A 14,576-nucleotide genomic window follows, 5' to 3' on the forward strand; every position below is an offset into this window, starting at 1 on the left:
GAGTGTGTCTCAGACAAGGCCCAGTGTCTGCACACTAAAAAGGCGAGCTAGGTAGCCCCAGTACTCCCTCCCTGCCTCCTCCAGCCCGTAAGTTAGGAATGTCTGGTGATGACTACAGGGAATAACATTCCAGAGAAGACAGTTTTCCTAGGAGGGAGTGCTGAGGCTTTTCCCTCCCCTCCTGGGAGGTGCCAACCCTCCACAGGACCTGGTGTTACCAGGTACTGGAGCACCTGGGAGGATGTGACCTGTGTTCTCTGGCCCCGGGGGCACCAAGGCAGTGTCTGACTCTGCCAGACCAGAGTTGGTCGGGCGAGGTAATGTCATGGTCATGCTTCCAGAGTGGACACTGCACAAGGGAGCCAGACCTGAGCCACCTTGGAAGAGCCATACAGGGAGCACCCTCAGGGAGCACAGCCATACAGGGAGCACAGCCAGACCTTTCCAGCCACTCCAACAAAGAACCCACAGCAGTGCCCACTGGCAGCAGAGCCAGCACTGGGTCTCTGACGCACAGAGGCCACTCTGCAGGTGGTGCTCCAGCCACACCTTGCCTTTGTCCTTTCAGTCTCCCTCCTGGCCACTGTGGGGAAGCCAGAAGCAGCAGTTGGTGAGTAGGAAGCAGGCAGGCCCTGGAGAGGACCGCCCCGTGACAGGACTCTGAGCCTGGGTCCGAGGGAGCTGGGCCAAGGGAGGAGCTCTGAATTGGATAGAAGATCCAAGTTCTGATACAAGATGGGAGTGGGCGAGGGAGAAGCCAAGGGTGAGATTGGTTTTAGAGTTGACCTTGCCAGTTACTAGCTGTGTGGCCATCTAGGTCACTTAAACCTATAAGTTACTTAAGCTTCTCTGTGCTTCAATTTAATAAAAATACCCTCCTCAGGGGTTTGGTCTGAAGATGAAAAGATTGATGCACAGACGGCCCTTAGCATGGTGCCGTGCACACAGTAAGTGCTCAGTAAATGTCAGCTCTCAGTAGTAGAAGTAGTAGCAGCAGCAGTGACAGTAATAATAATAATAGAATGATAGTAATAATAATAGTAGTAGTACCCAAAAGTGAACCCCCCCAAAAAAAAGAAAACAACCATTTGAATCCAACAGAGTAGTTCGAAGGGAAATAGTGGGAGAAAAATAAATCTGTTTGCTGCTGCTATTCCACTGAGTTCAGCCTGTTTAATAAAACTATGACGATCATTTCATAGGATCCATAATGAGGAGAGAGCAGTGCTAGATGCCAGGGGAGGCCCTGAGTGGCTATCCCTACTATCTGGGTGGTCTGGGAGGGCTTCCAGGAAGAGGTGGCACAGAGGAAGGCCTCAAGGGATGCAGATACCCAATGGGTAAGGACCCTTGTGCATGTCACATCCTTCTTACTGATACCCCGCCCCTGGGGCAGTTCAGCTCAGTGAATATTAGCGGCCAGCAATACACCCAGCCTGGGGCAGGCCCTGAGACAATGAAATGAGGAGGAGGCAGGCTCTGCCTTCAGGGAGCTGCCAGCCTCCTGGGATAGAAAGATAAAAATCACAGAATGTCAAGTGAATGTAGTTGATGCTGAGATGGAGGGAGTCAGGGATGCTGCAGGGTTCAGAGGAGAACTCAGGCACTCTGTAAACATACACACACGCGCACACACACACACACACACACACACACACACACACACACACACCCTCCGGTTCCCCAAGCCCTCCTTCCCTTTGCCTCCTGGCCAGCCGATCCCCAGTGAGGACCACTTTCCCTGTGTGGGTGCTGGAGGAGGATGTCTTGTTGCAGGGCCCCCAGCTGACCAGTAGTGACCACGTAGCATAAGTGAAAAGCACACGCTGTAGTTTAAGCTGCTGAAATCAGGGCTGTTTATCATCATATTGTAACCCACCTATCCAGACAGATGTGACCATCATTTTTAAAAAGTAGCACAACTAGGAATCTGACCCTGAGAGAATCTTCTCTGAGCCCATAGCCCTTCCTGTGTCGGAGCCCCCTTGCCCTGGGAATAATAGCAGGTCTGGAGTCTAGCTCCATCTCTGCCCTAACACTGTGCCTCAGTTACCACTGCTATCCAAGGGGGTGTCTGCCCCCAGAGCTGCTGTGAGCATTAAGCATGGTGGTGATGGAGGCAGGCTTCAGGGACCTGGGAGTTAGGGAAATAGCCAGCAGGCATGCTGCATTCATCAGCTTCCCTGCCTTGGGCCTTTGGGGTCATGGTGAAGACCAAACTCAGAGTCAGGTTCAGGACAAACCCCGGATGGGGGACCCTAGAGGGCACATAGTGGTCCTTGCTGCTGGTGGGCAGGGGCCCGTGCTCCCAGGCTGCCTGACAAGGGTAGCAGTGGGGTAGCCTGGAAGCCAAGCATCTCTGCTTGGTTAATCTAAAAATAAACAGAAAGGCAACAAAAATCTATGTTTCAATTACTGCACACAAGCTGTTCAAACAGCCAGTTCTACACTGGAGACGTGAACTTGTCAACAGAGGCTGCTTCATTTGCATGCTTGGGTGGTGATAAAACACATAACCTCACAACAGGCTGCCCTCTGGTCTGGGTGGGTTGTTTTTTTTTGTTTTTTTTTTAATTAAATTAAAAACACGGACATAGAATCAAGACAGTGAAAATCTGAAGCAAGTACTTCAAGAGAAGGCAGCAGCTCCCCAAATGAGGGCCAAGAAGGCTGTGAGGTCTGAGAAAAGCCTGGCCCTTGCTAGAGAGGTCAGCAGGGGAGTGGCTAAAACAAGGGGTCAGTGGTCGGAACCAGGGGACAAAAGTCTCTCCCACATGGCCCAAAGCACTCCTCCTCTCCCCTGCTGATCCTAGAGGAAGCAATGAGGACCTTCAGCTTCCCTGCAGTGTCAAAGGGAAGAGCTCTGTGGCACCCGTCTCTGAGGAGGAGAGGCGTTTACAGCTCATATCTGTGAGGAGCTCAGCAGGTCAGATGCATGGCGGGCAAAGCTGGATTTCCATCCTTGGACACTGCATTTATTCCATCATCCATGTGCCTGCCCTCATCCTGTCCTAGCTCAAGTACAGTGTTTTCTGAAATGGATGGAACCCCCGGAAGCTGGACTACCCTGGCCCCTGGGGCACACCTGACCTACCCTGCCAGCTCCGGCCCAGACTGGCCACTCCCTCCCCTGAGCCCAGGCAGGCACTCTCCTCCTGAGCATTTCCCTAAAGGCAGAAGCCCGTCCTTTTCTGCTTTCAGGATCTCGCACAGAGCTGGGCATGAGGAGGAAAAGGGTGGTTAGTGAATTGGATGTGATTTGAAGAGGAAAGAGCAGAACATGTATTAACCCGCCTAGGGGCTTGTTTGGGAGGGGCAAGGGGGCACAGAGTCCTAACTCGTGAAAGTAGAGCCAGAAGAGGAAGTCAGCTGCTTCTTGGTTTCTGGGGGAGGGATTCAGATAAGCAGGAACCCCCCCAGGTCCCACCAGAGATGGAGATGAGAAAGCAGCGAGCTCACACTAACACCAGTGAAGGTTCTACATGTGCTGCATGCTGAAGCGGCTGTCGGTTGCACATTTACTCTGGACAAGATTTTAATGTCCCCAGCCCTAGGAGCAATTCTTCAGCCATCAGCCCAGACGCTCCTTACTTGGGGAAATAAAAGAGCAGTCGAGTCTCTCCCAAAGAAGATAATATCCTGTCACAGGCAGTATGATGTGACGGCCGTTCCCTAATGTTTCCAAATAGACTTTTGAATAGACTCTTGTCTAGAAAAAAGCAAATTGCAAGAGCATTTTTGGCAGCCAAGTAGAGAGCGAACATCAGTCTTCCTTCTTTGCAACTCTTGCTCTGGGTCTGACTCCAGGCACTGAGTAGGATTCGTTCATCAGCTTGGGTCACTGATGAACACCATTTGCTGTGAAGAGAGATCTCACTGAATTAGTCAATTCTGCAAGTTTCAGAATAATCAGGTGTGGGTTGCAAGAAGGCAGGACTACTCAGAGAAGGGAGTAACTGCAAAGTGTAGCTCCCAGTGCTGCAGTCGTCTGTTTGCAGGACCGTGAGAAAGCAGGCTCCAGATTTTGGTGTTTTCATTCTCCGTGGAGCCACCAAGAACAAGGAGTCAGAGGGAGCAAAGATGGTGACTCGTAATGATAACTCTGGTTAATCCTCCTCTAAGCAATCAAACCAGACCCGCCCTCCATGGCGCCTCATCAGCCCTGACGTTTAGGAGCCCCTCCTTTACACATGCTTCCCTTCTTCCCTCAGTTTGTGCTGATAGTATGTTGCCAACTGTCATTTCCAATATCTTTTTTATTTTTCATTATCACCATTATAATGATTTACACCAGTAGCAATAGCACAAATGCCTAGTCAATTAGTCCCATGAGAAAAGTCTCTGAATCATGTGTGCCTTTTTGAAAAAAAAAAAAAAAATCACTCCATCAAAACCCACAGCCAGAATTCCTCAAATCAGAGGTGCACCTGGGAAGGGAGGGCAATGGGAGGCTTGTTCTTTTAATATTGTTCATCTAAAACGGACACTGGATACCACATTCCCCAGGCAGGGAGATTGCTTTTTGCAAGAGCAGTTATACCAGGAAAAGGAATCAGTGGCTTTTTCCCTGAAAACTGACATCAGAAAAGCGTTTTGAAGCCTTTGTCTTTTTAGGTCATGTATTAAGCACTGTGATTATGGAGTACGGCTTTTCCCCCAAAAAAAACCTCTGCCCCCCGGGGCCCTCTGAGAACCACAGTGCAGTAAGGAGCACGGCCAGCGCGTCAGTTTGCCTGGCTACCTAGGGCCCACACCTGTCCTGCTAACAGCCAGATCTCAGGCCAGTGCATCTCCAACTCTAACCAGCACTTGAGTCTCTTCCCCATCACGGCACTGCACCCCACCCCCACCTTGTTAAAAATGCAAATTCTGACTCCTTACTGCTGGGGCGGGGCCTGAGGTTCTGCATTTCTAACGAGCACCCAGGTGGTGCAATGCTGCAAACCACAAACCGAGCTCCAGGTAGGGGAACTCAGGCCACTCTCCTGGCCCTCCTGAGGCCCTAGTCTTCATGCTCTCTGTTTTGTCCACTTACGAAATGTATCAGTGCACCCCTGTCTGCACCACCCACCGGGATGTTGTGAGGAGCAGGTGATGTGGTGGCTCTCTTACTCTTCTTATGTGTGAAGAATCAGGACTGTGGCTCCTAAGGCCACACTGTGGTTGCTGTGACCGCTGCTTGGCTTAATGCAGGATCTCTCCCCACCCGCCCCTGCTGAGTAGGGTCAAACTACCCCCATGTGGAGACACCCCAAAGGTTGTCTGGCACTTTGGTTCAGGAAGGGTTTGGTCCAGTCTCTCGCTGGCTTAGGATACTAAAAGGCACATGAAGTTGGCTCAATCGCTTTGGGCGGGCATGGGGCCGAAGGGGGACAAGGAGGTGGCCTGGGACAGATTGGCAGAGCACAGGGTGGGCTTGAGTTCTTGTGGTTGTGGTGCCAGAGCAGTGAGCTGGTGGGCTGGGCAGACGAAAGCCACTGCAGCAGCGTCTGCCCAGCCTGAGCCTCAAGCTGCCCTTGGCCCCCAGTGTCCACCTGTGACCAACCACCTCTGTCCACAAGAACTTGAGCCCACCCCTGTGCCTGTCTTTTTTTTAAGATAAAGATGACAGCCTAAAGCCCTCTGTGACAGATACTGATGCTGCCTGGGTCGTGGAAGGGGAGGTCAGAGTTCCCTGAGTTGTGGCATCCCTGCCTCCCCTCCCCCCACCCTCAGCCTGGAGGATGCTTGGTGGCCTCAGGCCCTGGAACTGCAGCAGGTCTTGGCGAAACCTGCTAGAATCTAAGCAGCGGGGCTGGGAGGCACCACCTGAACCTGGCGCTTGGGCTGGTCAGTCTCCACCCTGGCCCTGCTGAGTGGGGCCTGATAGCAAGGTGACTGGTGACGGCAGGATGCAGGGGTAGGGAGGGAGTGCCACACAGGAAGGTGGTCGCCCCTGGCTCGGCAAGGCTAGGTGGAAGGGAAAGGCCCTTTCAGAGCAGAGGTGACGTGTGACAACAAAGGCTGTTCAATTCACTGGTGCCTTGGTTTCTGAGTTGGTCCAAAGGATTTGAAATGGGGCCTCGTGCCCAGGCTGGCACGTACACTGGCTCCCACTACCTGCACATTTCATGTCCACTTGGAGGTGCTGAATACATGTACCCCCTGAGGAATACCTCACCCTTGGGATTGGCTGTGCAGGTCCAGGACTGGGGCAAGGTGGGGGAGGCAAAATGTATGGAGGCCTGGCTTTCAGGGCTGTGCAAATGCAGGACAGACCCTGCCGGGGTGGCCTCCTGGCGTTTGTCACCCTAGGCACCTTTCTCACCTCAGCCTAGTCCCTACCCTACCATGGGCTCCAAGCTGGAAACTTCTGCTGCTCTCCTCTGGGAGCATTTCCTGAGCCCCACCCCAGGAGCCCAGCCTATGCTCAGTCAGCTACATGAGGGAAACCGAGAGAGGGGTCCTGCTTTAGGGTGCACCCTTGCAGGAGCACTCCCATGTGGGGTGGAATGTGCCAGTCCACCCCTGGGTCATAGGCCTGCCTATGTGAACTGAGAAGAGAGGGCTGGTCAGAGAAGGCCTCCTGTAGGAGGAGGCTGGCTGCCCACTGCCCAGCCTCCGCCAGAAGCAAGTCTTCAGAGTTAGTGGGATCTCCGTGGGGATGGGGGTCAATGGGAGCTGGAGTGTCCCCGGGAAGCAGAGAGGCATTTCCATGGGGCACCCCCAGCTCCAGCTAACAGTCTGTGCCGAGTCCTGGCCAGCTTCTCCAGAACCACCCAGACAATTCCTTTGTGTTGCATTTGCCAAGATGGCGTTCTAGCTGGTGTTTATTATTTTGATCCAGAAGAAAGGCTAAAAGATGCAGAGAGGGAAATGAAAATAAGAAAGACGGGCACGGCCTGTTCCACCCGACCTGGCAGCACGTCTCCCCCACATGAGGCAATCATACATTTTCCATTCGGGGCTGGCCAGTGCACGGCTCAGTCCTCAGCTCCCTGTGTGGAGGCAGTGTGGGCTCCCCACCTTTCTGTGGATTAATCACGCCTCAGGGTCCTCACAGCCGGCAGCTACTCCTCCAAGTGCCTTAGTGACAAGGACGAGGGAAGGGTCACTAGCCACCTGTGATCCTGAGCACAGCATGTGCACAGGGGACATGGCAGTAGGTGTGGGCCACGACCAGCCTGCAGAGCACACCGAGCAGGTCCCTGGACACAGAGCTCCTGGACCATGACCACCCTGCCCCAGCCCCACATGCACCACACAAATGACTGTGACACATGAAACTCTTCATTATTTACTCATGAATTATTCATGTTGAGGCAAATTTGTGCAGCAGGGCTACTGATCTCATATCCAGCGAGGGTCCAGGAGACAGAATTACAGAGACACCACCCAGGCACCAGGGCTGAGCCTGGTGTCAGCTGAGTCCCCTCCTCCAGGCCATCCCCACGCCCTGGATGGCCACGCTGTCCGTAAGCCTGGGTCTGACTCCGTGAGGGTGCCCCTGAGCTAAGGGAGAAGCCCATCTGGCAAGGCAGGCCCTGGGGTTCCTGGTAGGAGGTCCCCGAGGGCATGGATGCTCAGCCGAGGATGCCCTTCCTCCCACACCTGCCTGTGGTCGGCTTCTCAATAGCCCTGGGTAACAGCTCCCTACAAGGTCCCGGCCACCTCGCTCAGGGGATCTTAGGGAGTCCATGGCTGTGTGTTTCAGACACCAGACCACGCACAGCTTCAGAACTGACAGTGTCCTTTGTCCTTATCGCAGAGTCCTGCCTAGTTGCTGGTGGCCTTGGAGTTGCAGGTCTATCTTTTCTGCCCCATAACCTTAGGATCTGATCGATACCCATGATTGAGCTCTGCTAACTGGGGGATGCTCCTTTTGAGAGGCTGCAGCAAAACTGAGGAAAGAGGTTGGGGTACAGAGTGGAGGCCCCAGGCATGTGTTGTGTGTGGGTATCAGGAGCGGAGAGAGAAGAGAACGACAGGGCGATTGGGGTTTTGGGGACAGGCCGTGGGCAAAGGTTTGGGAGAGGAGCTCGGAAGAAGTCAGGGCTGAGGCAGTGTTGTCATTTGGTTTTTATTCTGGTCAGCAACCTGGCATCTCCTCCCAAGGGAACCCAAAGAGCCTCAGGGTGGGTGGTCATTCATTTATTCCTGAAGCCCTGGTGCCCTAGTGGCACTTGCCAAACTGGGGACTTGGCCCAGTGGCCAGCAGGCAGGGAAGCCCACTTCTGTTCACTCCTGATGAAAGGGGAGCCCAAGGGTGAAGCAGGGTTGTGGAGGCTCTGGGACGGCCCCACCTGAGGGGAGCACCCTTTCTGGGGAACAGTGAGCAGTCATGGGTCCTTGTGCCTCATCCCTCAGGAGCAGGGCCAGCAGCAGGAATAGAGCCCTCACTCTCTCCCAGAGCGGAATCAGAAGACCTTACTCGTGGGGAGCAGGGGGTGCTACTTTTGCACCTAGGGTGGCCTCTGTGCCACTTCTGAGGGATCATCTCAGTCGTGGGGTAGTTGGGTTTCCACAGAGCTGGTCGGTGTGGCCTTGCTGCATTTCTGGGATGCTGGGACTCTGTCCTTAGGTTTGGGGGTGCGCCTGTGTGCCTGGAGGCAGCAGCATGGGTGGCTCTGAACAGGAGGCTGCAGTGCGAGCAGTGGGGCCAATGGCCAGACATTCACAGAAGTACCTCCCTTCATGTTCACCTGCATCTTCGCATCTGCTCTGATTCTCAGGTTGTCCTGTGCTCCCCCGTCTCTGCTCCCTGGAGGAGGAGAGGTATGTGCAAAGAGAAGGGAACTGGAAACCAGAGGGCCAGGCCGACTTCCTTAGGGGTATGTTGGGCCCAGGTTCCACCTTCTCTGAATCTGGGTCTGGCTCTGATAAGTAAAAACCTAGAGGTCTAGACATGGGGCCACGATGTAAGATGGTGGAGGTGCAGACATTTTATGAACTGGGAGGTTCTGTGCAAACATGAGACTTCAGGCAAGCAAAACTGGGGCTCAGCTCTCCCCTGGAAGGGTCCAGCCTCCCTTCCCTTCTCTCTGCCAGCCCAGCGTCCCTGGGACAGTGCAAAGGACAGCACCCGTGGTGGAGGAACAGCTTGGCCACACAGGATCCCCAAGGCCAGAGCCAAGTTTCGCTCATAAAATGCCCACCTCTGGGAGATCTCTCAGATTTAACCCAGGACCTGCACTGAAGCCTCTCTACCCTGGCCCTTGGCATGGCCTGCCTCCACCCATAATACAAGATTTTCTAGACCCCGGAGCTTTTTCTTCATACATGTGCATGTAATTTAAACAGTTGCCACCCAGAGTCCTGGTTTCTTTATAAACGGTCCCACACACGCGCTCAGAGGAATGGCTGCTGCCCAGACTCCCCCTGTCTCTTGCTGAAGGGGCCCAGGCCAGCCTCTGCCAGTTCACAGGCAGCCTGCCAGGGAAAGGTGCCCACCTTGACGAGGAAGCATTTTTATGTGTTTAGTCTGTAATTGCTTGACCAGTCTCATCTGACACACCTTGTCTGAGATACCTCCTCCTGACCCGTGGAGGGCTTCCTGCTGCCCCCGCCACAACCAGCCCGGGTACACGTGTGGGCACACGGGACCTTTTTGAGATGTTGGCTCTGTGCCCAGCAGGAAATACTTAAGTTGCTACCTCGGAGCTGGCTCTCTGCCGTCTTGCCCAGGGTAAACTGTGCAACACATTTCTTTCATTCCATGTGAAAGGAGAAATTAAATTGAGGAATGAAGTCCAACCCAAACCTGGCGTGCAAATGGTTGACCTTTGTTTTGAATACACTTCATGAGGCTGAAACCAGATTGTGTGGCCTGCAGCTGCCTGAGTCTCCATCTTCTCTCTAGCATTTTAAGGAGACTTGAGCAGATGAGCGGCAGGGTGGGGGTGGTGTGACGTGCAGGCTGGGACTGGGAGAACTGTGGGGCCACTGTGTGGGGGTCCCCGAGACAGCAAGCAGGCAGGTGTTATTGGGGTCAAAGGTTTCATTGGGGCGAAGGAGGCAGGCCCCTTTGACCTGATCCCAAGCACGCTTGTCACCTGTGGGCATGTCGCAGAATCTGCCCTCCTCATCTCCACCCTTACCAGCTGGAAGGAGATGATTTCCTTTTTTCAAGGTAGCAAACATACAACAGCCATCTGTGGTGGGTGGGTGAATGTCCCTGGGTGTTCAGGGGATAGAGAGGCCTCTTGCCGGTCCCGGAGGGAGGGGGTCAAGGCAGCCTCCAAGGAGAGTGAGTGTCTGAGCTGAGTCCTAACAGATAAGCAGGACTTAGCCAGGGGGAGGGAGAGAGGCCATCCCTGCAGAGGAGCTGACAGAGATGCCTTCAGATACTACAAGACATTTGGAAAGGCCGGGCATTGCCTCTGGGGCAGCAAAAGTGAACGTGATGCTAGCAAAGGGCCCCAGCCCAGCTCCTCATATCTCCTGGGCCACCCTGAGGAGTCTGGACCTTACTCTGAAGAATTTAAAGCAGGAGCATAAAGTATTGTGATCAGATTTGTGCTTTCAAATGTCATGAAGGCGCTTGGATAGAGAATGGATCAGAAGAGAGAGGCTGGAGGGAGGAAGACTGGTTGAGATAATCTGTGTGGAAAACATTGAGTTGGGGTGGTAGATGTGCAGAGGGCAATGGGGGCAGATTTGAGAAGGACCTGGGGCAGAAGACCGCCCTGTCGTATATGGAGATGGAGATGGGGAAAAGGGATGGTTTTCTCTAAGAAAGGGAATTCCTGAGGAGGAGTGTCTGGGCAAAAGAAAAATGAGTTAATTTAGGGACATACAGTATTTAGGTACCTGTGGAGCAGCCAGGTAAAGGTGTGCTGCAGGCAGTAGGACGGCGGTTGTGGTACTTAGGACGGAGAGAGTCATCGGTAAAGAGGAGACAGCTGATTGAGGTTATCCAGGGAGGGTGTGTAGGGTGAGAAAAGAAGAGAAAAGGTGGACCTTCAAGGCTAAGCCAAGAAAGAACAGTCTGCAAAGGAGAGTAGGGAGGAGTAGCAGAGAGGAAGGAGGAAAACTAGGAGGGAGCACGGAGTCACAGGAACCACCAAGAAGTTTCCAAGAGAGAGAGAGAGAGGAGATCAACCACGCCAAATGTGGGAGAAGTCAAGAAAGACAAGGGCGTCAGTGTCCCCTTGGATTGAATCAGCAGATCCGTCAGGACGTTGGTGAGAATGGCTCCCAAGGCGTGGCCAGAGCAAAAGTTACTTCGGAGCAGGTTACAGTGAGAGTAGGAGGAGGCAAAGTGACGAGAGCTAAGTTTAGACAACTCTCTGAAGAAAAGTCTGTGAGGGGTGGTCAACGAGGGCATTCATTGAGTAGATTTTTAAAAGATTGTTGTGGCATTGTGTAAGCTGTGAAGCATAATGACGAAATGGTGTACCCACCCCCAAGGTTAAGACGTCATGGTCAGCTCTGCTTCATGTGGGCCTACAGGCTTAGCTCAGGTCTGCCCCATGTGCCTGGCAGAGGGGACAGCGCCAAGGGAAGGGACGGTTGCTGCCAGGGCCTGACCAACCTCACAAGTAGGACATAGGTAGCAGGTTATCGGGATTGGGCCCAGGCTCTAGCTCTGTGGCATTAGAAATTGACAACTAGGTCTGGATGTTCAAAGGCCAGAATAGAATCGGGCTTGATAGAAATTAAAAAAAAAAAAAAAGTGGCCTGTCCATCCACTAGCCAATAATTCCAGAATCTCCCACCAGGGCTGAGCTGAACTGGAGGGATAGGAAAATGAGCCAGGAGCTGTCCTTGACCTCCAGGCACTCACCCAAGACAGGACATGGTTGGAGAATAGAAGAGTCAAAGAAAAGCAAATCCTGCCTGAGCCCTGGCCAGGGCTGGGCATGTGATGTGCAGGGAAGACGCCACCCTAACTTGCCCGTCTGTGGCCTCTGCTTCGCTGTGGCCTCTCTGACAGAGACAGCCTCTCCTAGGTCTTTACATCCTTTCTGACCAAGGGTGACATCAGACCTGGCTGGGCAGGGAGCCAGGCAAGTCCCCACAATGCTGAGGAAAATGCCGTCCTCATGATGCAGAGGGCCCTGGGAGGATCCTGGTTGTCTGTCTCCATGACAACATGGAGGGCCTTATGTTTGGATATTCCTGGAAGCCACATGGGAGATGGTCTGGTTAACAGAGGCCAGGGAGTATGGTGTCTCTTGTGCCAGTGAGGAAATCTTAACACCTTTTCAGACTTGTATCCTACCTTGAGCTGTGACGGGAAGGCCGGACTCCTGGCCACATGCTCACCTTCTAGTTCTCTGACCTCAGGGGAATCACTGATTCTTAATGCGTTTCCTGGTCCCTAAATCGGAGATGACCCATGCCTTTCCAACACATGGCTCCTGTAAGGATCAGTGAGGTTGATGTAAAGGGCCTGGTCTGCTATAAAGTGAGGGTACAGTCGGGGCTGCTGTCACGCCATCACTGAGGAAAGCGTGGCCTGAGGAGTCCACCAGATCTTGCTTTCAGCCTGGGGATATCCAGATAAAATCCCAACCATAATTAAAATGTGCACATCCATGCCAGTCAGGGCAGTGTGACACTGCAGAGCAAAAAGCTTTGCTTTAAACTGCGACTGGGTTCGAATCCCGTGTGCTACACTTTTGCCATGTGATCCTGGACAAGCCATTTATTCCTCGTCTGTGACGTGGGGCTAATGATCCATGTTTTGTGGGCTTGCTGTGCATAAGAAATGAGCTAACGTTTGAAAGCCCTTTATTGCACACAGAGAAGGTGCTTAATAGATGCTGACGGGCGTTACTGCTCTCCTTGCGTCCTAGCAGGGCCGATGTTTGTCTAAGTCACCGTCCTCTCCACTCTGTGCCAGCAGGTCCGGCCTCTGTTTCCCTGTGAGGAGCCGCCGAGGCCCATCGAGATGTCCCGGCACCACAGCCGCTTCGAAAGAGATTACCGGGTGGGCTGGGACCGCCGCGAGTGGAGTGCCAACGGGACGCATGGCACCACCAGCGTCTGCAGTGCCACCGCCGGGGCCGGTGGCAGCACAGCCAGCAGCCTCAGTGCCCGGCCCGGCCTCTTGCCACTGCCAGTGGTGCCCTCCCGGCTGCCCACGCCTGCCACGGCCCCTGCTCCCTGCACCACCTGCAGCAGTGAGGCCATCACCAGCCTCGTGGCCAGCTCTGCCTCTGCTGTCACCACCAAGGTAAGACCTAATGTCCTCTCTGAGCAGAAGCCAGGCAGAGTGGGCCCTGCTTGCCCTGGAGGCCCGGGCCAGTTCTGTAGGCTTACAGCCTGTGTGTTGGACACTGCGTTCTCCTGAGTATTGGCGTCCCCCGGAGCGAGGCCAGGCTACTGTTTCAGTTAACATGGTTTTATTTTCATTCATGTCTCTTTCTGTGACTAACCTGTTAGGGAGCCAAGCAGGTGCTGAGGCTCTTCATTGTCCTATGCCGTGTTGATTAAATGCTATTTAATGAGTGAAATGACAGTGAAACTCCCACGTTGGCAATACTAAATCCCTAAATGAGTGGATTTAAACCAGGCAAGTCCCCCTGGGGGCACTGGTGACTTGGGTTTGCAAGAAAATACTGACTAGCAGTAAATCATAAATGGTCATAAACCCATCACTTGTTGACCACTGTGCTGAGAATTCTCGTACCATTGTCTCGTCCAAGCCTCAGACAACCGCGTGAGAGCAGTACTTTTCTCATCCTCACCTTACACTTGAGGATACTGAGGCACCCCGAGTCTGTGAGAACTGGTCAAGGTGAGCCTGGACCTTCCACGGGGACCCAGGCCTCGGGCCCCAGGAGCCGGGCTTGGGGGTGTTCGCTGCAGGTCATTCCCTCTCCTCTGGAGGCAGCTCCAGCCTCGGGAATGACAGCAGAGACTGGGCTGCGTTGGTAACCAAGAATCGAGATGAAAATGTCACCAAGGCTCTTGCCTGGCTTTGGGCTGAGCTGGTCCCCCTCATGCTGCTCAGAGCCCTGGGGCCCATGTCTGGTGGCAAGAAGCCCATTCATTACCATCCTGTCCCCTCTGCCGGCCAAGCAGGGGCTCTACAGGCCACCTTTGCCTTTGCCAGCTATTCAGAGCCCCTCCCAGGGGCCTTCTCCAGGCCAGAGTGTGTGTGTGTGTGTGTGTGTGTGTGTACACACATGCACACGCCTAGTCTTTTCTTTCCTGCTTTCGTAAAAGTTGCCAGAGAAGTTAAAGGAGGGAGCCCCGGCCCCAGCCATTGTGAGGTGCCTGTGGTGTTGGAAAGCCGCACTCCAGGTGTGCTGTGCCTTTGTCTCTGTGGTTTTCAAAACTCCCTTTCAGCCTTGCTTCCCATTAATAACTGTGAGTGCTGCCGGCGCAGAGCCCGGAGCGGCCGAGACAATGGGGCTACTGGAGGCCAGCGTGCATCTTGCTGTAGAGCCTTATTGATTTTATTTTCCTGTTATGAAAACAACACCCCACTGAGGTGGGGAGGGAAGGAATGTTGGATGGGAGGGGAGGGGAGGAAGGATTATTTGGGCACATTGCCCCCAGACTAACCAAACGCATTCCTCCCGTGGGCGCCAGCCCCTAGGACTGTGCCGGTGCAGTGACCTCTGCCCACTGGAGCCAGCCGGCTG

The 14,576-nt window shown here is 53.8% G+C and overlaps 1 protein-coding gene across 5 annotated transcripts in view; it reads left to right on the forward strand.

Annotated features, from left to right (window-relative positions):
• The window catches only part of KLHL29 (kelch like family member 29), a 294,180-nt gene that overhangs the window by 144,020 nt on the left and 135,584 nt on the right, over positions 1-14,576 (forward strand). For 4 of the 5 annotated variants that reach the window (XM_019757114.2, XM_019757347.2, XM_019757417.2 and 1 more), the window contains one exon: positions 12,830-13,159. In XM_019757114.2, the coding sequence (XP_019612673.1) occupies positions 12,875-13,159 (285 nt within the window). In that variant the 5' untranslated portion in view covers positions 12,830-12,874. Of the gene's footprint in view, positions 1-12,826; positions 13,160-14,576 lie in introns of all 5 variants that reach the window. The other variant, XM_019757277.2, reaches the window with a different exon arrangement.

This window comes from Rhinolophus sinicus, linkage group LG05 (genome assembly GCF_036562045.2).
Source record: "Rhinolophus sinicus isolate RSC01 linkage group LG05, ASM3656204v1, whole genome shotgun sequence".
NCBI lineage: Eukaryota > Metazoa > Chordata > Mammalia > Chiroptera > Rhinolophidae > Rhinolophus > Rhinolophus sinicus.